The 26850-nt window shown below is 33.3% G+C and overlaps 1 protein-coding gene across 1 annotated transcript in view; it reads right to left on the reverse strand.

The window, feature by feature from the left end:
* LOC106111510 (zinc finger protein 177-like) overlaps positions 1-26850 on the reverse strand; it is a 59983-nt gene that overhangs the window by 15450 nt on the left and 17683 nt on the right. Inside the window, exons 2-3 of the mRNA XM_013293627.1 lie at positions 3972-4082; positions 3643-3814 (exon numbers count right to left, since the gene is read on the reverse strand). Of these exons, the coding sequence (XP_013149081.1) occupies positions 3643-3814; positions 3972-4082 (283 nt within the window). The remainder of the gene's footprint in view (positions 1-3642; positions 3815-3971; positions 4083-26850) is intronic.

A 26850-nucleotide genomic window follows, 5' to 3' on the forward strand; every position in this document is an offset into this window, starting at 1 on the left:
TCAAGAACTATAAAACTTTCGGTCTAGACAGTTTTACAGTGTTACAATCAATCCAAATCTAGATTAGTTTTCTATTCAACCGAACGATAATAAATCAATAAGTGATTCGTTTGAACCTATAAATTGAGACGCTTTCATCATTAAAAACATCCAAAGCAAAGCATAATTAAGATAATAATTGACAACCGTAAAATTGTTATTGTAGAAGTGTAGACAATCTGTATTTATGACATACAATATATTGAAACGAGTCTCATATATTTTAATGTTGAATCGTAAATGTCTATTATTTTTATGATTTGAGGCCACCGTTTTAGTTGCATTAACAATTTCAGAAGAAACGTTACGGAGATCTTAATGTTATTCGCTGTGAGTTTTCACTAGATTAAATACATATGAAGCAAACATAGAATTATGAAAAACGAAGGATATATTCTACTAAATCGTTATCTTAATTAGTCTGCATCTGAATATGGAGCGAAGCGTAAAAGTGATGACAATCTTCATTGAGCCGACAGCCGATTTAATTCTATTTCCATAGATTACTCTTGTCGTATCTTTTTGTTTGAAACTTGCAAATACACACATTCAGTCTATTTTACTCCGTTCTTTTGTTTTTGAGTCTGTCTTTTTGACCGACTTCGAAAAAGAAGAAGGTACTAAATTCGTCTGTAATTTTTTTTATGTGTGTTACCGCATATCTCCGCCCCTAGTGGAACGGTTTTGATTTTTTTTTTCAACTCAACAACAACGTATAACATTTTAAGTGTAAGAAATAATACAAAATTGTATCTCTAAATGCTTATGATGCGAAAATGAAACAATATCTTACATTGTAAGTGAGCTAAGCAAAACGAGAATTTAATAATTTATCTATTTACTATTGTATCATTTATGGCAGTGCGTTTGTCTCCAATTTATTGAATTAATGTCATTAAACAATGCTCTATAACTTAAATCCAATATAAGTTAGAGCTTAACAATATAAGATATATAAATACAAGTATGGAGGCTTTCCGTCGACAGCTGCATTCGAATCGATATGGTCTTCGATCGGATCTGCCTTTGCTTTACAAACGGTGCCGCGGCGATATCTCGCAGCGCATATAACTGCTGATTTAAGGCGTGTTTAAAATAATTATTAGTTATAGATAAAATACTACTTATACTTAAATTTGATAATAAATTTTAAATGTCAAACAATTGTCTATTCCTGACAAAACTGTTTTTGTTGCTACTATATCTTTTGATATTTTAGAGTAGAAAGATAGGGCTGTCCATATATTTATGCAATTAGATTTGACATTTCGTTGTAACTAAAAGATTGTGCATGTAACAGACATGTGAAGACCCCTAATGAATTATAATATTAGAACTCGTTGAAATCTTTTTAAGGGTCAAAGAAATAAGAGATTTTTTAGTTTGTTAAACTTTAACAAACCAGGTTAATTCAATCTAATAATGACTGTTATTTCTAAGACACTAGTATTCGCTTATTTATGTATTTACTTACTAACATTTATAGGCATTCTTTGATATCTTTATATTTTAAATTGTCTCAAACTAAAATACACTTCGGGTCACTGCGCTACTCTAGTTTATTTGATAAAGAATTCTTAAAAGAAAACGCTTGTATCGTTTCCGTTCAGACAAGTTAATTTCAATATATCGACACCGGAGACAAATGACATTCGCGTAGATAATTTATTCAAAAACGCTACCGCATCAGGGGATGTCAACTTTTAAAAATTGTTTTCCATTAAATTGATATCACGCTATAAATCAAATAGCGAGAACGCTGTTCGCCGCACGTCTGCCGCTGCCTTAGCACGATAAAAAAGCAATCACAAAACGCGCGACTACCGAAACGAGACGCCAGCGGAAGGCGGAATGTACTTTGATATGTGCCGCTAACACAAGTGTCTACAGTAGAAGCGAATTAAGTAGAACCACTTTATATCAACTGGATGCTGGATGAATTAATACGTATACTGTAATTTTACTAAACACCGCATTAAGCGCAACATTTGTTAAACTAACATATTTTGGAATTGTTAACCTATAAATATACAAACGAATACTAACATGTAAAGACTTAACTTCTGTAACATTAAATTTACTACAATTCGATATGATGTAAATCTACACTCTATACTAATATTAAAAAGGAAAGATTTGCATTTTTTTTGTATTTAAATAACTCAAAAACTACAAGGCCGATTTTCAAAATTCTTTCACCATTAAAAAGCTATGTCATCACTGAGTAACATAGGCTATATATTTTAATTTCACGTGGACAGTCGTGAGCAACAGCTAGTATAAAATGAAATGCTAAATGAATACTTATTAGTAAAAATCTTTAAGCTGATATCAAACGTGTCTTTGTAGTGTATCTCACTCCGCGATCAAATGTCGCCGCGCGTCGCAGAACACGAACTCAATCTTTAGATATTCCATTCGCTTGTCCTATCAGCGTGCGAAAATATTCACAGATAATAAATTCACTCCTTTCTATTTGCCGCTCGAATAAAACTATGGATGTATTCAATCAATATAGTAACAGATTTATTAATAAGTATTTTGATAAAGTGGCAACTTGGATTTAATTTTCATTTAATCTGAGATATTAATTATTCATTTCAAAGCATTTTATGAAGTCGACGAAAACTCATCGTCCTAAAGATTATAAAACATTAAATTTCAAAAGAATCAAACAAACTTATCACAATCTGACACTAAAAACAAAAATAGCGTTAACTAGTGACTAATTTATTTCTCAGATTAGAAAACAGCAGGGTTTGTCTGGCTATTTAAATTCGGAATTCATTAGCAAACAATTTTATATAAAAAACAAAGAGTATCCAAACAATTTCAATGTGTTCACTTAATTAAATCGAATAACATGTCGAGAAAACAAACTATAAATCTACTTTCACCGAAGCATACATTTGCGTACGTGTTACGGACGAAACGTTCAGTCATTACGTTCATTTTGTAAAGATTGTATGAGCCATAATAAATACCTCAACACGTATCGCGTGTAGATTATTTTGATTACATATTCAGACTGTATTAGTTAAAGGTATTTATTCTGTAGTTTTACTCTGTGAAACGGGATGGAAAGAGTTGAGACGTTTAATTATATTATCATCCTTACTGTCAGTTTACATTGACGAAAATCTTTTATACATCACAGATTAATTTCTTTTCTAATGATGAAATTATTAAAATCGGCCCAGTAGTTTTTGAGTTATTTGAATATATGTAAAAATACAAATCTTTACTCTTTGTAATATTAATATAGACTAGCTGTTGCTCGCGGCTTTGCCAATGTGAAATTAAAAAAAGATAATAAAAAAATGCCTATGATACTGGCAGATAAATGACGTTTCTAACGATGAAAGATATTTTTGGAAATCGGACCAGTAGTTCTTGAATTACAATACATACAAAAATACAAATCTTTCCTCTTTATAATATAATGTTATGTATTTTTTAATAAGGGTCATAACATGGATATATTTGTGTATTATCTAGCTTTTACCGCATACTGCTGATAACACATTTAACAATTGGTGATCGTAGTCCGTGTGTATTGACCCTTATATGTTTAGTATGATGCATTAAAGTTAAATTGCTCACCTTCTAAAATAGAGTCCATCGTCTGTCTGTACAAATTGTTCCTCATTCTGACGAAGAATAGCTCCTCAGGTCGCTCAGGTAAATAGTAAACTATGAGTTCCGTATGCATTGATATGGGCTTCACTGCTTCGTATACCGGCTCCCCCTTTACTTTAGTGCACACTAAATTTACCTAAAACAATTGAATAAATACGTTTTAAAACTAAACATAACCATTTCATGAATTAAATATGAATAAATGTTCTTTAGAGGCGACAAATTAATTTATGAAACAATTGAAGCCAAGATTATTTTAAACAATCTTACGTAGGTTTAAGCAATTGACTCACTTGAGGTCCATAGTTTTCTGATACGCGTAAAAATCTAACCCAGTTGCAATGCCTTACTTGCACACCCCCTGACGTGCAAACTTCGTCGAAAAGGCCAAATCTATGACGAATCTGGAACAAAGAACAATAATAAGAAAAATGATGAGTGTTCTCGCATCTAAATACATTTATAATAAAATAACAATTAAACAAAACGACTTCCTCATAACAGAAATATCAAATAAAACTGCTTTTAACCTCAAAATGCTCTCTCGTGTTCATAAACATTTAATTTCCAAGTCCCTTATCTTAATTCATAGAGATATCCTTTGAATAAATGCATCGTATCAAAGTGCCGCAGGTGGAAATTACGAGAATGTATTTGTAATCGCATAATCAATAAGTAAAACTTTATTTAATATCTCGAATTATAAGCGAAAGAGTCTCGAGTGCAATACGCTTAAATGCGCACTGATAACACGTATAAATTGTTCGCATTTCTCTAATAGGTCTTCTCAAAGAGTATTAAATTTATACAGACGAGACTGAACTTTACTAAAAGTCTTTTACCTATTAGTATTTATGATATCCCTATTTTAATGTGAAACATCTGTTTGTAAACCTGTTGATATATTAATAACAATGTAGTTTTCGACTTTACACATACTGTTTCCCTTTTTGAAATTTGAAATTTGAATTGAAATTTGAAAAGCTAAATCTGAGAATTAAAATAAAGCTTTTATCGGAAAAAGCATTACTACTGTTTGTGGCAAGAGAATTTCTTAACCATTCAAAGACGTATCTCTTCTGAAAATACTTAATCTATGACAATTCAACATCTAAACTGCCAGTGCGTGCCCAATACGCAACGACGTGAAAATTACGACAAATAACGCGAGCGAATCGAATGTTCTTGCTAGTGGTACCTGAGCAATTAGTCGGTAAGATACAGGCTCCGCCGAGGCCGAGTCGAATCTTTATTAGCTACCTGATATTTAATTGTACCTTTACCTTACTTTCGAGATATCTTAGAGCGCATGTGGTAATTAAAATGAATTTCATAACGATTTTAAAGCCTATAAATGAAATTATTCTTTAAGAGAACAACCAATGTGGTCTGTTTGGATATCAAGATTTGTTTAGGCGAATAAATTCCAATATTTTTACTATAGAACGTAATGTAAAATAAACAATGCAAAGCACATTGCACACAATATACACACGATGTTATGGAGAGTAATCTGAATGATAATTGTCATAGATGTAGAACATAGTTTGGAAGAACACATAGGCTACTTTCTTTTGTTTTTTGCATGCGGAGGAAGTCGCCAGCAAAAGCTAGTCATCAGTTAAATTCGTGAACAAAATAACGAAAACATCTGACTTGTAAAGTTGATAGATCTTACTAATATTATAAATGCGAAAGTTTAGATGGATGGATAGATGGATGAATGGATGGATGTTTGTTAGCTTTGTAGCCTAAACGGCTGAACGGATCTCCATAAAATTTGGCACAGGTTTAGAGCATAGGCTGGAAGAACACATAGGCTACTTTTTATCCCTGGAATAGTTACGGTTCCGGTGGGATTCATTAATTTAGTTTTTTAATGTTTACTCGATCACTCTGCAACGGTTCAACATATCTTATTAAAATTTGGCACGGATATAAAACAAAGTCTGGAGTACACATGGGATAAGCTTCATCCCCGAGAAATATCCAGTTCCCGAGGGATACGTAGCTTTTTGTAATTTATATAGTTTGTATGTTTTCTAATACCACGCGTACGAAGTCGCGGGCAACAGCACGTATAAAATAAAATATTCATTTAGATTTTTCAATCTTGATTAAGACGGAATAATTACGTTTAATCTAATTAATGTAGCTATTAAGATGATTGTTATTCGATAAAGTTTCAGTTGAACATTCATTTAATATAACCATCACCGTTTATAGCCTTTTAATGTTACGATATAATAAATATGTAAATTTATACTAATATTGTACGCTTATTTTAAATCGAATCTCACTTAAACGATAACGATATATCAATCATAATTCACTTTTATTTTATTTGTAAACAAAATAATTTATTAAATCAAAATGCATTTTAAGTGCCTGTATAAAGCTATACATAAGGTTGTGTTCACACTATGTTTTAGGATTATTGAGTATAAAGGGTACAGGACCCTACGGAAGTAGGAAAGGCCGGGGAGATGATGATGAGTTTTAAAGGATACAGCAATATAATTATTTGTATTCCATGTCTAATGAAATAAACCGTTATTTTATTACAAAGATTGTCACAATGACAGATATATTACAATATACAAAATTAAATAACTTACTATATTTGATATCGATTTAAAAGTTTTTACTGCATTTCATAAGAATAATTAAGTGCTGCCAAATACGCAGCGCGGACAATATTCGAAAAAGTGAACTTAAAATTCCATCCGCGCCTCACAAAATGAGCGTACCGATCCGAATTTATTACGAGGGCCCGCAATCGATTCTGTATCGATTTTTAATCAATCTCCTAAATGGTCTCTATCAAATTTAATTGACGTCAGTCGTGAGAGCCCTAAAAAGCCTGCACGTATTGACCGACGCGATCAAAAACAATTATTGAGACATAAGCAAAGGGTACCTCGGTAAAGTTTTTTTTTCTGTTTTAAATGATTAGCAGATACTAATGGCTCATCTTTGACTCACGATTATACGTTTAGGAGTTTGAATCCCGAAATGTACCAACAAGCTTCTGTTTATTATATTGATGTATGAGTACAAGGTCTAATGTTTAATTGAAGTAACAAGATAAAGGATAAAATGTTCGTAAGATACAGGTTTCTTACCACGATTGGTTTGTTTTAGCTGCCGATATTTCGACACTGTTGCTTGGAACATGGCGCATCTTACGAACGTTATATTTGTAACAACCATCCCACCAGCTCACTATACGTCGCCACCGAGGGGCTCGGAGCCTACCCTAAAGTTTGGTTGACTAGGCTATAGTCAACCACGTTGGCCAAGTGCAGGTTGGTTTACTTCACACATATCTTTGAATTTCTTCGCCGATATGTGCAGGTTGCATGATGATGTTTTTCTTCACCGTAAGAACGCCGGGTAAATTATCTACATATGGAAATACGAAAAATCGAAAATCACATTGGTACATGGCGGTATTCGAACCCAAGACCTATAGATTACAAGTCAAGTGCTTAAACCACTGAGCCACCGACGCTCTTGTAACAACCATGACAGTTTAAAGTTAAGATAAAGGGTAAAAACGGTACTGTCATATTAAAAACCCTAATAGTTGATGTACCTAAAACTCCAAGTATGGTTTCTTAAAACAAAAAAAGTAACAGTAGCTATTAATTCTGTTTTCTCTTAGACAGCTTCGATTGTCGTGATAGCCAACGGCTTTAGACTGCGTACAGTAAACAAGCCAGTTTAAAGTTCCAAGTTGCAGCTTCTTTTTAACTATTACATAATGTACCATACATAAAATGTATGGTACATTTTATACCCTATTTCCACTAAATTTAAGACAACTTCTCTGTTCTTAGGATTTACTTCTCAGATTATCAGCTGAAGCTTGGTATACTTTAAGTTTTATAAAACATCTCTCTATTTGGTTTCTCTGTCTATTGCTTAATAATTTAGAATTAAATGTATGCACGTGTTGAGAAAGATAATATTAATTTCTTATTAAGACATTTCTACAAAAAAGAACAGAGCCGGATCTCTAATTATTTATTGAAGCTGGAACACTAACTAAATCTAAATAAAGAAGGCGTTGTTTATTTTAGTCTTCTTGCATAACACAGTAACGAGTAGGTATGCTCCGCAATTTCGTTATACACCGAAAGTATTTGTGATTATTAATGGAAAAATTATGAAAATGCCAGACGTAACAGCCGGCAACATGCGAAAGTATTACATTAATTTCATGATCGCGTTTTTAAACAGAAGCCAAAATCGACGTCCGCGCCCCGGGCCTGCATTACCGACGTCTCCGTATGCACTGCAAGTTAAATTTAGAACCGGCGCGTTTCCATTGTACGTTTAAGTTGACGGGGGATAAAAGGAAACAAGTATTAAGTTTAATTTGGACATTTCGATTTTTTTTGGTAAAATTACTTTTCTTGACATGATAATTTGGAGATGCGTTGGGGAAAAAAACTATGCAATTAAAAAAAACTTCATTTTAATGATTAAAAGATGACAAAGAGTCGATAGCCACTTATTGATGATTAGGTTTTCGATAAGTCATTCAGTTTCTTACAAGTTACTTCAGCTTAATATTAAAAGGTTTCTTGACTTGACGCTGGAACCTTTGTCTCTTAAAAAGCGTGCAATGGAAACGCATCTTTAAGGCATGAGTGGTGCGGCCCCCCCAGGCGATCATTTGCCGTACTTCCACCAAATTGCGCGGCCGCGTTCGTGCGCGCGTGCTATTACACGCACAGACCGTCGACTATCAATGAAACGGCTCGTTAGACCCCCGCCACTGCCGCAGCCCACCGAATTATTTAGATAGACGAGTGTTAAACGAAAAAAGTTGACCTCACCAGGTGTTCGGGGGGCGGTTTATCTTTAATTATTTTTTTCAATTAATTATTTTAAATATAATAATACAGCACACATGCTTAAAACATAAGTATTCACAAACCTTATAGAGTTTCCATGTGTTATTAATTTATTTAAAGTTGATTTGTTAGTCATTTTTATTGATGGGTTTAGGTTTAAAAGTTGTCAATTTTTTATTTAAATATCATCTTGATATGGGTTTAATAAATAAGATTATACAGCGAACTCCATGATAGGGATACTTTGTTACCAATACAGCACGTGCCCGGAGACACGAGACGAGTGTCCGGAGCGGTTTCTAAAACAACACGAAGTCGTGAAGGCCGCGGGTGAACAGTAATAACATCGCATTACTGCAACCGGACACTTAGTCCGTGTATGGGAGCTGGCGCAAGGCATATTTTACAGGATGTTTTATTAATTACCAATGTTTCATTTACTTTTATATTTCCCTATTTTGTTTTTTAGTACATAATGAACAATGAAATAAATTGTTTTCAATAGAAAAATCTATGTTTAATATTTTGGGGCGTATTTTATAATAAGCCTTTTACGTCCATTTACCCTATTTTGTATACAAATTTCCAGTCTAGCTTTATCAACAAACGGTATCGTACGTCAACCTACTACTATAATTCTAATATTTAACAAAGTTATGTCACAATTCTCGTGTAACTCGTGACTTGGACCGCGCCTGACTGCAGGGCGACCGCCGTAGTTCCAAACGGTACAGTCATGATTCAAATTGCATCTCATTTTGCGCTCTACCCAACGGTTGCAATGATTTTGTACCGATTGACAGGTAGTGCATTGCATTTTGACGAAAATTATACCATGGATATAATTTTAAGTACCAAATTAGCTTTTGGTATCCAAGTTTCTATCTTAGTAACCTGTTCTAAAAATCTATAATGTGACGTAAAAATCCTACAGTGTAACAACTATTCAGGGCTTAAAAATTGACCACATATGAATCGTAAGTTGCTGGGTTTCTTAGATATCGACTAAAGATTGTCAAGTAAAAGAAAAAAAAATAGTGTCCAGTTATATTTATACCGCAAACTGTATTAATCAGGAGTTATAAATAAAACCATCGAAGCATATATAAACATGGCACTTTACAAAACATTTAATTGAATTACATCGTGACAGAGTAATCGCTTTGTAAATAGGTGTTTAGTGGGCGATTGCGTGCGATACCGAGCATAACGCTTCACGGTCCGGTATACCACGCGGCGGGGTGACTGTCAGACCGTGGTAACAGCTGGTCTTTAAATCACATCTTAATGAGTTTATTTCTGAAGACTATAAACATGTCAAGTTGGAAGCTATGCTTATAATTCATGTCTTTGCCCGTTAAAAAAATTAGAATGTGGTAGTAAAGAACAATAGAAGAATTTATTTAGTAAATAGTAATATATACTCCTGTTTATAAATGCTATAATAGACATCGGGGTCCAAGATACACTCGTACTACCAAGCTTGAACACGACTTTAAACTATGTTTAATGATAAGAGAAAAAGCAGTAGAATCAGAATACCTTAAACAGCCAAGTAATAAGAGTGATAGCAAAAATGTACTAAGGAGTATACGGTCTTTTAATGTTGATTTTCACCCACTTAGGGTGGTATGGTCAACAAAGCCACACATCAATTATCGTAGCAATCAGGTGCTTTACCACCTGTGTTACAAGGGGAATGATATTTCACGGTCCGGTATACCACGTGTATATGGGGTGGGTAGTAGACCGTATAAACGTCGACTCTTCTTAATAATGTAATTGATTACCGTTTCATACCTGCTAACAATAAAATACAAGGTGACATGGTTTGGTAATTTCTGTGTTACGTTGTCCAAGTCATGCTTCGACTCGACCATCGCTTGGGATGGGATGGCAGAATGAGGTATATAATTTGGCGTCTATGTCTATTAATAGTATTTAGTTATGTAGTGTTGACATCTTGGTAAATGTACAAAGACTAGATAATCACGTAGTTGACAGTTTTGGCCACAAAGTGTGACTAACTAATACAATACAGGTCTTTGTGGAGCCCTCGAAAGCTTGTAGAGCGTTAAATTGGATTACACATTGTTTGTCGCCGTACTACGGGAGGGGCCTTACACTGAACGCGATGTTTTTGATATTTAGAAAAAAAAATTTAACTCAATTTAATCTGTTTTTATATTCCACGTAGTAGAAATAAGAAATTTAATTGTAACCTACTTTTTGAAGAATCAAACATTTTGACAAAAGGTGTTTATGAACACGAGGAAAGAAATGGTCGTTGAAAGCAGTGGACCGTTTTTCTTTGAAAATTTAAATCAAACCAGATTGACAGGTATTTATAAATAAATCAGTATATTTATCTGTTAATAAATAACATAATACAATGCCATAAAGTTTAACAAAAAGTCTCTTTAGTCTGTGTCAAATCACCTCATTAAGAATTATAGCCGTGAGATCTTTTATCAAAAATATTTCTAACGAATTTCTTTCGCTATAATATGTGAACAAAACCACTAAATATACGTTAAATGATGTGCACAACCATAACATGTCACTTAAACTGAACCAACTAATACTGAAGCAGCGCCTTTTATAGTTGCAACTGCATTTTTAAGGCGAAGTTTACCGAATGTTATAAAAACGGGAGCATCTCGTTTGATGATACTCTGAACAGAATCCCGCGCCTCACAATCAACCCGTCACAATTTTAATCAACGGCCTCGACGAATTCTATCGCCTTTTTATGTTTTCGGATTCCTGTGCGACGTAATAATTACGTTAAATAACAGGGCGGGAGAGCAACGAATTCGTTCGCGAACTTTATGCATGCTAAATGTTTACTAGAAGTGACAAAGAGAAGACATGCAAAATTTAGCAAGTTTTTTTTTGTGATTTTGTAATGCGTATTTTAATGAATTTAAAAAAGATAATCGTTATTGCGATTATTTTGACTACTTCAATATTACACAATACATACTACATAATAAACACGAATATTCATAATAATGAAAGAAATCATTTAAGACAAGCGTACAAATTGATAACTATTGTACACAAATTTGGTTAGTGGACAGTATACTCGCATGCATAGGTCTTCAGCGCAGTGATTATTTGGTAATTGGTGGGCAGTCCGGTGCCTCAGTAGCAGACGAGTACGATTTATAACTGGCCCTTCCTTTTCACTGAACTTTAATTTCGTTTTGGTTATAAACCAGTGTTAAAAATACTGTACCTTATATCAAAGTTTGCAGTAAAAAAGGAAAAATTTAAAATAAAAGATATCGAGTAAAAAAGTTAATACTACCCGTAAATTACCGCTTATTTTTTAATTTCCTATGAAGTTATTATTAATCAATTTAATATTACTATACTGGTAAATGTTTTCTACGAGCCAATTTTTTATTTAAACTTCCACAGATGCGTCTACCGCCTCTGGCTACGCGGTCGATAATTCTTGCGGTTCCTTTAAATCAACTTTCAAATAATAGTTGCTGCTATAGATTTTTTAAAGTTATTACTGATAAATGACAAGATAAGCAGCATACTAATTGCAAGTGAAATATTACTAAATCTACTTAATAAAATATAGACTGGCGATAGTTTTAAATGTAATATTATTCTATACTATTATGATAAAGCGTAAACACACACTTTTTGTTTCCTAAGTTGTCTGCAATTACAGCATATTTTTGAAAATGCCTATTTTTTTAATAATAATCCCTACACTTACTTCAGGCTTTAGGCTATATATCTTCACGCCATTAGTTGGTAAATATTTTGGATAAAAAACCTAATGTGGGAAAGAGACCATAAGTTGCTGCCAACATCAAGGAAGCAATTGTCGTTTGTGCATTTTAATTTTGACATTAAATGCGGATGAAGCCGCACGGGAACAGCTAGTAACTAATATTTATAAACTTGTGGCAAAGGTACATTGATAGACAGTTATTTTTAGAAAGATTTAATCACTTCTTGTTGTTCTATGTAGAGGTAGACCTAGAAAGAGATGGATGGATTGCGTAAAAGGGATATGATCTATAAGGGAGTGATGACTGAGATGAGGTATAATAGTTATTTGGATGACAAAAACCTGCTTCCCCGACCCTACGGGAGTAGGATAAGCAGGATGATGATGATGACACAGGTAACAATATCTATTTGTAAGTTTAACTAATAATAAAGATATTCTACAATAGCTATATAACTCTATTAAAATCCGTACAACTAAATCTCTTACTAAGGATATTTTCTGAAATCCTTAATAGACGAACAATCGTAAATACAAACAAATGACGTTGAACGAGAGACTAAAATATGAAACAGGCCAATAAAATCAGAAGTATATGAAACCGCACTATCGTGTTCGGTTTGTACTGCGAGTAAAAACAGCATCTTTATACACCGACTTACTATCTTAATACTTTATTTTATTTATTTTGTGATATAAAAGCAATATGGTCACAGACTTAATAGGTTAAAAATATTTCAAAACAATAAATAATACACCAATATTAATTGGTGCAGTTCTAAAGGTTATTTAATTACATAAATTAAGTAAATAAAAAACGATTTTTGTTGATACCAAATAACCATTTGAGTTAATACTGCCAAGTTCTTTTTAAGACTCCTTTTAGAACTGATTTCACTTTCTCGGACTATGAAAGTAATAAAAAATAATCGAAATGGATGGTACCATAGATAAAAGCATAACGAGAGAGGTCTTAAGAATTCAATTAAGTATTTTATTGCACGCGGAGTAAATACAAAAACATGTTCCCTGCTCGTTGCGACACCAAATAAAAAATCTTAATTTATCCGCTGCGTCTGATCAATTATGCGCGGGCGACGCGGGCGTAATACTTGCTTTTATATTCATTACTGGTTTAAAACTAGAGCTGTTATCCGAAACGGTACGGAGAAATTAGTAGATCGTAAACGTATTTGTATTACCGTTAACTGAGGGCATATGATCGCCTGTCATGTTAGTGTACTTGTACATCGATGTTATATCAGATTCAACTCGCGTAACATTTGATATTTTAATAAGCGTATTACACAGTACTCTGTTCTATATACATTGGTGCCTCTCAGACCTTTAGTCATTTAGACAACGCCACTAAAGTTCAAAAGATTGTTCTAAGGAACAATTATAAGCAACTAGCTTTTGCCCGCAACGACGCGTGAAATTTAAAATTAAAAATAAAGAAATGAAAAAATATAGCCTATGTTACTCACTGATAAATAACCTTTCTAACGGTGAGAAAATTTTTAAAATCGGCCTAGTAGTTTTTCAGCCTATTCATTACAATAAAACAAACAAAGTTTCCTATTTATAAGATTAGTGCAGATAACAAAGTGTCTTATTATGGATGGTTACCTAATGTAAAATTTTATTATTAGAAATACGGCTTGTTCTTCTCTTTACAAACCACATTTTTTTTCTATAACTTCTAATCCAATAGCGATGCCCTGTAACATCAGTGTGTGGAATGAACGACTCTTTAACACCTCATGATAATTATAATTTTCTCATTGTTGGATGAACACAGACGGATCAGTTTCAATTAATTTCCTCAATAATTAAGACGGTATACACAGATAATGTATCGTGTTAGGGTACGCGCCACTTGCCTATGGTTATCCGACCGTCTTGTGATAAATGAGTATTGCTTAGTACAGAATCGAATTAGCATTCCGGATTGTACCGTTAGACGATACAGATTCTTTGTCGGACGTATTAATAAGCAAATCTACGAAACAAGTCTGTACTTACATCATTTACCTTGAGGCATGACGGCGTCTCCGATTTAAATCTAACGATGCCATCTGTTCTTAAATAGGTAATTGTACAGTGAGCTACATAAACATTAACAACGTTTTATAATTTTGTATAAACCTTAAATTTAAAATATGCATGCAGTTATCTATCTATATGCTTCCGTATTTTAATAAATGTTAATACCTATACATGCAAAGGTATTTTTGAAACCGAAGACCTAAATAAATTTCTTAATTTCTGTAAGAGTTGTTAAATTTATGGAGCTGACTGTACCACTTAAACATTTTCTAATATAAAACCATTTGTTTTTTTGTAATGCTATAAAGCTTCTATGCAATTTCCTGGACGTAAAGTATTTGCTCGAAAGTTAATATTTTAATTTGCAGTAAAAGTTAAAAACATTAAATAGATTAAGAATATCCTTGCTGCTTGGAATGTTTAATCCAATGTTTGAAACTGGAAAGATCGAGAAGTATCACTCATAGGCGTCACTGTTATTTAGCTGTGACTATTCTGCTATTAAAATGGAGCTATAAAGAGTTTATGGCTTTATACATACCATAGTATTAAATACTTTTTTGTGTCTTGTTATACCTGACCATATCATCATCATCATCATCGTCATAAGCTTTAAACTGCTCACTGTTGGACATAGACCTTCCCCAATACCTTCCACAGATTGTGGTCCTCTTCATTCCGCATCCGACTAAATGTAAAGTCAGAATTGCAATCAGTGACTTTTAAAACGTTAGCTATTGTTGGATTCTCAGATCTAAATCTAGGAGCTAAAGACTAAATTTGATTTACATAAAATTTTCAACTACTTTAACAAACAGTTGTGTAAGATGTATATAGATATATCTTACTAATATTACAAATGTGAAAGTAAAGACAGATGGATGGATGTTTGTAGCCTAAAATGCTGAACAGATCTAGATGAAATTTGGCATAAATGTAGAGGATAGTATGGAACACATTAGCTACTTGCTTTTTTAATTCCACGCGGATAAAGTCGCTAGGGCTAGTTACGTATCAAATTAACCACGTCAAATAATTACGTATAAACTAACAATTTACAAAAAAGGTATCCAGATAAAATAAACAAGATGACGAGAATGAAGCCATAAATTGTAGTGCGCGGCTCTTTTAGTCTCAATTCTAACAAATTAACAGGTGATTAAGCTACCGATTTAGGTTAGAAATGCTTTTGATGGAACATTAATGGGAGCCAACAAATAATATTGATAGGGGAAGTACAGTCGGCGAGGACAGTGATACAGTCGTCTACATTTATATTTCAATTTGATTGTGGCATTGTCTAAAAGATTTTAACGTTTAAAAATTTACAATATTAATTAAATACATAAATATTATCACATTTTAATGCAGGATTGTTAAAATTTGTAAAACAATAATTTGATAAATACAACAGTTTTATTCCATCAGAAAAAATAAACGTCGCTCTCAAAAACACATAAAAGATAACTTGAAATTTGACAAGCATTAAATTGGAAACACTTTAGCTTTTGACTGTACGTTTTACATCTGAATAGAAACAGTCGTATCTGAAAAGATAACAATGTCAAATGCCGACAACAAGGTTTTACGAAATATTCAACAGTTTTAGACATCGACAAAAACGAGTAGTCTGAGCACCTCCATATAAGCGCATAGAAATCAAAGTGAGACTAAACAGTTGTGCGATAGTTTATTGAAAAATAGATAATAGCGATAGACCAAAAAGTTTTTGGAAAACATTCACATGTGCATAAATTTAAAACGAAAAAACTTTTGGAAAAAAATAAGTGCGTATGCTTGATGTCGTTACCTGCTTTTAAGTGACCGCTCTGAAAAAAATTAAATGACTCGATAAAACAAATATCCGAAGAACTCTTATCAATCATTCACATTTTATAAGATCATTAAACTTCTATCACAGGAAGCGAAAACTCGTATATTTAAGCCACAAAGGTTGCGAAACGAGATCGTTATAAATTATAAGCATGTGAGAAACTTCAGAATGAAATCAGCAATGGATTTTAAGTATCGCCTGAACTTAGGAACAGTTTTTTGGCATGTAAATAATTAAAAATTCAAGCCTTAATTATTTTTTTAGCGAATCATTTGCATATCACTCTCGAAATATAATTCGTCGCTATTATTTCTAGAAGTCATGTTATTTGCTGCATTATTTAATGTGTATAAATTAGGATAAGTTTATTTTAAATGATAACGTTATTTAATTTAGCTTGTTTACTTATCGAAGAACCAAGTAAATGAAAGGACAAGTCTGGTTTTCAATAATAAGGGCATGTCCCACCAAATTGCAATTGTCTGATAACCATCCAACTGTAAAATATGTGATGGAAATATCGGATTTTGTTACCTTATCTGATTGTGACGCGTATTTTAATCTGGGCTTCTATCAGCCAATGGTGGGACAGGCTCCAAACGTGTTAAACCAGAAACAATCATAACAATGAGATACATTAATGGACGTCAAGTAATATGCACCTATAAACAATTTATTAAATGCAATAACTTGAATTGGTGTCCGTTCGTGACATGCTTGACTGTAAACATTGAAGCTGTAATCCAATATTGAACTCGCAGGCGCGATACTTGTTGGTTAAAGTTATGGTTACCACAACTGAAATAAATGTACACATATCTCGACAGAAGATTCCAGCAGTATTACTAATTTGTGTATAGATGTTACTTCTAAATTATATAAAAATGCGTACATTTTAAAACACGAGCCTTTTTTGTTTTATTATGTTGGTAAAAGTTCTTAATTTAAAAAGGAAGTGAAGTATTATTCCTTTAAATATTACGTAAAGTACCTTGTGTTATTATTAAGTTATTTTTTAAATTAATACTCGTATACGTTTTGTTTTAAATTACTAACGAATTTCAAGCAATAACCGACGACTATTCGAGGAACAATTTCTATACCATTCAAGTGTACGATAAATGCGACAACTCTTTCTACAGTTACTTTCCTCTTTCGGCACTTTAATGACACTATAGGCTTCCGTTACTAATACACATTAAAAACATGTAACATTAGTTCCAGCTACGATCAGATTTATCAGCCAATTATCGTAGTTTTAAGTAATTATTGAACAATCAGGTTTCAAAGGATGCCGACATTTAGTATGTCTATATATTTTTTTCAAATTTAACGTATGGTCGTCATAAATTTAGTTATTATTGACATTCGAAAGTACCGACACCAAAAACGCTCGTAGCAAATGAGGAAAATAATTTGCAATTCTTTATAACTGATTGTAATTAGTTTTAAGTCTATAGATGTAGTTTAATATCGTGGGAATGGTTTCTGCATTTTTGATGGTTTAAATAAACTATACGTGTTTTTTTAATAACATTTTTTGGTAATATAATCAAAATAAAAAACGTAAAGCGTTTTCATTTACATTGGTTTTATTATAATTTGCTCCTCAAAATAACTTACACGAAAAACCTTTCCGTGATCCGATCTTGATTTTTTTTCCTTTTAAAATCCACGGGTGTCTTTTGTTAACGCCATTAAAGGGTTAAAAATTTATATAAAACTTCAAAAACAAATTTGTTACAAAAAAATAACTGCGGAAACATTTGTGAAATGTGAAACCGAAAAAATCCATAAATAAACATTATCCAATTTAAAAAGCTTACGTATTGAGGAGCTGCGTTATTGGCTACCTATTCCTTATATAGTATTTAATGCCAAAAGCGATATTTCTTTGGGTTCTTTCCTCGTGGGAGCATTATCGCTTCCTTTGGGAGCGCACTTGTACAGAAGCATTCATATTTATTCATAAACTCTGGATAACTTGCAAATGGGCAAGAGAACCAGTCCCGCGGGTTCTGGTTTATGATGGAACACGGCTGAGTAGGACAAAGTGTAAAATGGCGGGCAGTTAAACTAAAATGTCCGTATAACAGCCTATGTAATAAAATACATGAGATTTTTAAATATACCTACAAACATACACTAATATTACGAATGCTCAAGTTTAGATGGATGTATGTTTGTTAGAGTTTGTAGCCTAAACGGCTTAACGGATTTCGATGAAATTTGGTATAGATGTAGAACATAGTGTGGAAGAACACAAAAGTAGCTCACTTTTGTTTTTTTTTTTAATTTCACGCGGACAGTCGCGTGCGAAAGCTAGTTAGTTAGCTGTTATAAATAATATTTCAATGATGTGATTTATACATTACCTGGTTTCCTTATTTGTTCTGAAATATCAGGTGTTTTACCCATAATCTTTCTATGCATTCTATTTGATTAAAACAAAGATTTTTCTAAAACCTAGGTGAGATTAACATTACGCGAACGCCCTAAAGAATTGCGTGGAAAGATTAGTTAAAACAAAAAAAATATCAAATCTCAAAAAACAAATGAAAACCATTTTTTATCATCCAACAATAGTTATGTAAGTCTGGTAATGTCAATCCATTGGCTACCAGTGTCCATCAATATTAAATGTCACCTAGTGCGGTGAAATATGAGTGATTTCTTGCGGTTGTTAGTGAACATGAGAAGGTTGCCGGATTGCGGGCACGGATGAGCACGTCTGTACAGTCAAGGTTAACATATATCTTACACAGAAACAAAGAGAATATGCAATACCAATTCTACATCTCAATATTGGGAATAATTGAAAAAAGATAAACTGTAAAATAAATTTGCTGTCACAATTGTACGCTTCTATTTTCTTAAAGATAATGAGCTAGGTTAGGGGCTTGAGAAGTTGACTTGTAATCTACAGATCCTTTATTAGAATCCCGCCATATGCCAATTGGCATGCCCGAGAAGAAATTCAAAGATTTGTATGAAGTCAACCATCAAGAAGTGGGCCAGTGCGGTTGGCTATGGCCTAGTAACACCTAGGGTAAGCTTAGACGCATAGTGAGCTGGTGACGAAAAATAAGAGTGAAAATACGTTATAAACAATTGACGGTACAAATCGAAAAATGTGTAGTTTTTTTATAACATAAGATGGCAAACGAGCAAGCGGCCACCTGAATCCGCCAAAATGGCGAAGCGGCCGCTGCCCATAGACATCTGCAATTGCAGATGCGTCGCCTACCCTTATGCGACGGAGGAGGAGACGCACATAAAGAGGACATTTTCTCTTCCTATGCATCTCCTCCATCGTCAAACCATTTCCCCTTCCCGTCCTCTCACAAGAAAAGGGTGGTAAAGAGAAAGGGACTTAAATTAGGTCTGGAAACGATGTCTTTACTATACAGTACGAAACTGCGTTAAAGTTTTGGTTAGCTCAGTTCGAAGTTTATCAGCGGATATGGTATAAGTTGTCTCATTTAACCACGTGGCGACATTATCAATCAATACTCCAAGGTGCATAACTGGTATACCAGAAGTCGTATGCTAATGAAATTGTCATCTCCCGAGAGGAAGCGACGTCCGGTCGATAAAGTCGGTGCATACGAAATCTTTGGATTCACACGCTCTGTGACAATTTCCGTCTACATTTCCGTCCAAAATGGCGGCTAATATAATTATGACAAACATAAAACTCAGTTATCTATAACTGAATTAAGTTGCTCTAATGCTTCTAACTACTTAACAGTTGCTTCTGATTTCCGCCTTTACACCTTCTATAGGTAAAAGTATTCTATAGGTTGCATTTTATAAAACGAGGTTACTACTAGTCCATATTTTTTTCGAGAGATCATATTAATTCGCTGAAATGACGTTACGACCGCTGCCTGCGGATATCCACAATAGCAGATCCGATGTCTACCCTTAATTGACGGAGGAAGAAGCGCAAATAAAAAGGACATTTCCACTTGCCATGGGTCTACTGCACTGGAAAAGATTGTAAATAAAAAAGGACTAAATTTGGCCCCTTAAGACTCATCCTACCATATAGGATAAAGGAAGGAGGCTCACAGCTTATACTTGCAATATTCCTACGAGCTTTAAACATTATAGCATCGAAGATTTGCTGATAAAAAGTTTTAATATAATAATTTACATCACCTTGTCACCTTAATTTGTAAATCGATTCGTTGATGATTTAATTTTGTGATTATTGGTGATTATTATTCACTATCGTCATAAAAAGGCCAATCCAAACTGAATACTACAAACCGTAGTATTTGTTAAGTCATTGTAAAAGATATTTATGTGACGTTGACTTTTACCATAATTTTCATAATCACCTGCAATGGATTTTAAACCTTGTTGTACTTTGTTAGGGTCTGTTTTTCAAATGATATTATATAATCAGTTTGGCTTCCAGCGATGTTAAGGTTTTTATTTACGACACAATAATGTTCGGTGTTAGAAGAGTCATTTAATTATAGATGTGATGGAGAAAAATCTCACATTTGTCAACTTATAATGAGTTTGTATTTCCGATTTGGAATTGCTACTTTGGTTTTGTTAATACGAACTTCTGATACAGAAAAGTAAAAGTGAATTTCTTTAGGTTTAAATTTAAAGATTTAGTATGAATAAAATTGCTTCTATTCACCTATAGTTAGTTTAACTTAAGGGTTTAAAAGCTTAAGAGCACGCTCGCCTTAGACTCAACTATCGCACAACTGTCTAGTCGCGCTTTGATTCCTATGAGCTAAGACGGACGTGCGCACAAAACTCGATTTTTATTTGTCCAAATAAACAGTTGAATTGGCTGCAAAACAATCGACAATCGCAAAATTGTGCGTCCGCTTGAAAGATATCAGATACAAGAGTATAAAAGTATGAAAAATTTATATTCGTATCTATCAAATAAGTCATTCCAATTAAAGAACGCCTTAAAAACTTGACTGACGATCGAAAGAAACAACATTGATTAATACAAGTTAACGTAGGTAGGCCCGCTAGGTGGCTAATGTATTTGACCTCACATCCACGGGTGTTAGCGCTTGAACTATGCTCTTAATATTCAAACACAAATCACCACGCAAACGTTTCCCATTACCCCATCGAGCGCCGGTCACGACAAATCGTATTAACATTAAAAACAATCCATTAAACTCACGCGTACGTTTCTCTAATGATCGCATACCATTGCGGTATTTGTGTATACCAAGCTTTTTCAATATGAACACCGCGCAGCGATGATTATAAACACATTGCTGTAACAATTTTCTCATTCGTATCATTGTAGAGGTTTACGTGTGATGTATAGACGTACGTCAACTATCAAATCGTTGTAACTATAAACACTCATTTCACAATTAGCGCAAGATATTTGAATAAATTTGCGTCAATTTTCAATAGCATGGATATAAATCTAATTATCATTACTTTGTGTATAACACGTCTATAGATGCATAACATATTTTATATCTTGAGAGATAATACGTCATGTGGTAATGAAAGTATGGAGTGATGAGCGTGTTTACGTGCGGTGTTTGTGACCTGTTCACAGACTTATTTAAATTTATATTTTCTAGATGTTTTTATTTAAGAAATAGTTATATTGACATGCTTTTTATTATGTTATAGAGTTTATAAATAAATGTTTGTTAATAATCACCATCTTTTATTATACGAGTATACGAACTAGAAAATTGACAGTTCCCATGCGATTACAAACAAATACCAACAGTATATCAAAAATAACATTAATAAAATATTAAAAGGTAGTATTTAATGTATTAACCACGTTTCTCACACTCGATTCACTGATTCCATATATCTCTAAAACCAGATTTATGTCGTCATAGAGCCGAGCGGATGTCCTGCCTTTCTCAGATTAGCATAATTGAGAATTAATATGCCTCTACTACGCATTTTTTGTATAATTTAATAAAAGTCAATATGGGATCTATTAGTATTTATTAATTAAAAGAGAAGTTAAGCGATCTCCCATCCTTTCTATAACCTATAAAATATTTAAATTTTGAATTAAACAAAAAAAATCACTCAACATATGCTACACACTAATACGCTAAATAAAAGTTTCGCACACAACGGATGTTATCTCCGCCTTTTTACTAACACAATTAACTCACCCTAAGGGTATTTTAAGACTTTCATTCAAAAGGTTATTTTAAAATTTGCACCGCAACATAATGTGTATTTAATGCTATTAACGCCACCGCTAACGATGCGTTGGATTGTGCGTTTCCGGACTTTTTGAGAATACCCGCACTTTTTTGGCAATTTTTTATGAAACACTCTATTACGAATTATCCTTCGGTGATGTCACAAAAAACACAAAACAAGAAAATTATTTGGAGCTGATTTAAAGGCAATACTTTTTGTAGAATGGCAACATTTAAATAATTTTGTGCCTTTTGAAGTTATAAAACATGTATATTTTTAATGAAATACTCAAACTTAAATTTTATCAATTCTGGAGTATATTAAATTTGTCCTAAATCTACATCAATATAACTGTTGTTCTCTTGAATACTATAAAATAATTCTTCAACAACACAAACACTCCAGCTACAAACAGTAAATTGGTTTTCAACAAATAATTATATTTTATTGTGTTGGCAGTAACGATAACACTAAGACCATAACTCTACGGGACCCTAACTAACTGGTCCGACCACTGAATTCTACAACTGTCGGATAAATCTTTATTTGGTGTTAATAAATAAACATCGATATTCAATAATTGAAGTTATGCTAGAAATATAACTATATTGCAACCCCTTCACATCTATATAACCTCTTGGTGTAGGCTGCGAGCAGGGGCTCGTGGCGTGGGCACTGAGGGCAGTTGGGACATGTAGTGATGATTAAGATGATGATGATGAGGATGATGATGATGATGATGATGATGAATTCATCACATGTATGGAATAAAATGTACATTCATTGTTCCGCTGTTTTTAAAAACGCAACTAAACTTTGGTCATATGAATCCAGTCTTAACATTGGTTACCTATTGAGGTACACAGCAATAGTATTAGGCGACCTTGCTAACGGTTATTTTAGCAAGAAAACGACAATTTCTTCCAAGGTATTTTATCAGATATTCTTTTAAAATACTATTACATGTTTTACGTTCTAGTTTAGCTTATTCTTTGTATGTAAGTAGTCAACAACTTCTATCGTTCAAATCAACTTATAACCTTCCCATATTCTTTACTCATTATAATTATTTATTAACTAGGTAATCTGTATTTATAATTCCACAACAAAACAAGCGCACCTCACCAGCAATAAATAACTAATAATGAAACTTTGTGTAAAACGCTCGCAGCGTAAAGCGGTTACCCAATTTACAAGTAACGAGGTGGCAACCGGAGGCTTCCCATGTTTATTGAATCGAGTTTCACTGAGATATTAATGTTCAAACGCATAAACAACCAACCAATTTGTCAACTGTAGTGTGTGCGTTCTCATTGTCTTAGATAAACAGATAAATCTAAGGACTAGGCCGGTGTTAGAGTAGGGCGTAGTTGGGCGACCACCCAGGGCATTGCATAGAAAGCTCGCCCACAGTTCTGAATGTCGTATTCTTCCATAATAATGTTTACATTTCCCAAAATACGTAACAAAAGGGTGATGTAGAAATCTCGCGCAATGCGTTAGTAAACCTAAAAAGGGTACCTTACCTATTTTTGCGTCTTAAGATTTGGTGTGCAGGCATTCCAAATAAAAACATTTTACACATACCATGCACACGCATGGGGCTTATTTTATATTAGTGAGATTAGATTAGATTGTACTTTAATATGGACGTACAATAAATAATGCACATTAATCGTCGCTAAATAGTTATTTAGTTATATAAGTTATTGGACATTTTCTAAATTGCACTCTACTCTAATTCTTATAATTTTTTGCATAGTTCTGTTGCATATTTAATCATGATATAGTGCTTTTTAACGAAGACATCGCAAGATATGCAAATCAGACGGCTTTATAATTAAGAAGATTATTTTATTAATTAGACGCAGAAAAAAACTCTCAGCATCACTATGCTTTGTAGCATCTTTAATTGCTTATTTTTGGGAGTTTACGAACAATAGGTGATTATATTCTTTTATAGAAAGCTGAGCACTGCGGGGTGGTCATTGTATTTGAGCGTTACACTATCGATGTATTGTGTCCATTATCGAAATATCAATTAAACATCGATTCAAGCGACTAACAAGGGACCATCTGTTTTCAATCAATTAAATTCCTATGAATAAACGTCGTTTGAACCCCTAGTTTTGTTTTTCTATAACCTTTTTGTAATTGGAATATTTTAGAGCTATAGAACGGTTTAATCAGCTTGCTAATAAATGTACTTTTAACATTTTTATTACTACACGACTTTGAACTAAATTTCGAAGTTGAAGACTCAAAACCTTCCAACTAGTTAACTATTCTCTTTCTCATATATCGACACTCGCTTTTTAAAAAAACTAAATTAAACAAAAGACACACGAAATTTAATAGAGCAAAAGAATATAAAGAAAAGAAATGAAAACCGCATAAAGCGTCATTAATTCATTGTGCAACCAACATTTGAATGAAGGTAAATTTTACATAGAAGTAATTCGTAGTATTAGTATATTTGCGTATTGAGTGGACAGGCTCATCGAAAGCGGTTTACTTGAATAAATAAGGTAAAATATTGGTTCATAAACATAAAATGGTAATGCGAGGGCTGCAACAAGCGACGCTCTAGGACATTGTAATAGAAAACCAGGATAAATAGTGGTAGTATTAAATTAGAAAATCACTCTGTGTATGACAATGATGTCTATAACATACTAGTATATGATCGTTGTGAATGAAGGAAACACAAGAATGAATGGTTAAGGACATGAATGTGTGAATGATTTCTTAAAACATAATTAACATAAACCAGACCATTTAAGGTATAAATGTATCTTTACTAATATTATTAAGAGGAAAGGTTGGTTTTTTTGTATGTATTGAAATAACTCAAAAACTACTTGGCCGATTTCAAAAATTCTGTCACCATTAGAAAGGATTTTATTTCCGAGTAACATAGGCTATATTTTTTCACAGGAACGATGTCGCGAGCAACAGCCAGTCTTAGAAAAAGCTGATAACCAACATTATAAGTCTAAAAACGTGTCGTGATAGTTAGAAGTTTACTTAAAATTATATATGTATTAAAAATCTCCATAATTTAACTTTACTAACATAACAAATTATACACGAACACTTAACGCAAGTTGCACCGCTTCTGGCTACATCTCGTATAACGCTATCCACTCAACCTAATCACATAAATACGCAACTACGCGTGATGATATTATGCAAATTTTGTCTTATTTATCCATAATGTCGTATGAAACTTTCAAACCTGAATTTTATAAGTAAGATGTAAGTAACAACTTGTATAGTATGTCGAGTTTCTGCAATAGCAATTACCAAAGGTTTATTAGAAGACAATCAAGGTCCAAAGTTTAGACTAGGCTATAAGATTCTATGTGCATCAACATCCACTTGCCCTTATCCCTCACGGAGGGTCGGCACAATATGTGCTGCTCTTCCATACATCTCTATCAGCCGTCATATCTGAATCCACTCCTTTCTTAAGCATATCCTCTTTCACACAATCCATCCATACTTTCTTAGGTCTTCTTCTATCTTTGTAGCCATCCACATTCAATCTTAACACTTTTTGGTTTATGTCCCATCGTCTCGTCGCATAACATGTCCATATCACGCTCACCTTTTGCTTCTCAAAATGAGATTCAATGTATGTGCCATGTGCAATGGAAATGAATTGCTGATGAGATCATTTTTTTTTTAATTTTATGTAGGGTAATAGTGTGGTACGAAAAAGAGATCTTCTCTACATTACTATACCTACAATAATATTAGAAACGTACGTATAACTCCATTTTTTCTTTTTTTTTTTACTAACTACTATTAAACCTAAAGAACACCTCACGTGTACATCTTTATATAACACTAGATATGTTATACTAGCTTTCGCCCGCGACTCCGTCCGCGTGAAATTAAAAAAAAAGAAAAGCAAGTAGCCTATGTGTTCTTCCACACTATGTTCTACATCTACTCCAAAGTCCAGATCCGTTCAGCCGTTTAGGTTACAAAGTCTAACAAACATCCATCCATCCTAACTTTCGCATTTATAACATTATATAAAATATAAATATAATGTAATATGTAATAATATAGTTATAGTATAGTACAGTACAGTAATATTGGCTTACGTTTGATTTTATCCAAAGTACAGTTAACAAATTATTCCTATGCGTGATTCATCAATTAGCCGTGTGTCAGTAATTACTGATAGTAGTTTATGGATGCGGTTATTTATATGAATATGAATCTCAAATGAGAAGCAGTACGATGTTTATATTAGTAATGCTTGAACTCGCTTGCTAGTCTTTACAAAAGTAGGTTAGATGGTATCGGTACTCACGAAGTTTATCAAAAAGATAGTAACTACAAGATGATATTCAATTCTTATTTATTAGCGATTGCCTGTGACTTTGTCAGAGCAGGAATTAAAAAAAAATTCATCATCTTTCTCCTTATCCTACTCCCGTAGGGTCGGCGCCACAGGTTTTTGTCATCCA

Source organism: Papilio polytes, unplaced genomic scaffold (assembly GCF_000836215.1).
Source record: "Papilio polytes unplaced genomic scaffold, Ppol_1.0 DF824158.1, whole genome shotgun sequence".
In the NCBI taxonomy this organism is placed as follows: domain Eukaryota; kingdom Metazoa; phylum Arthropoda; class Insecta; order Lepidoptera; family Papilionidae; genus Papilio; species Papilio polytes.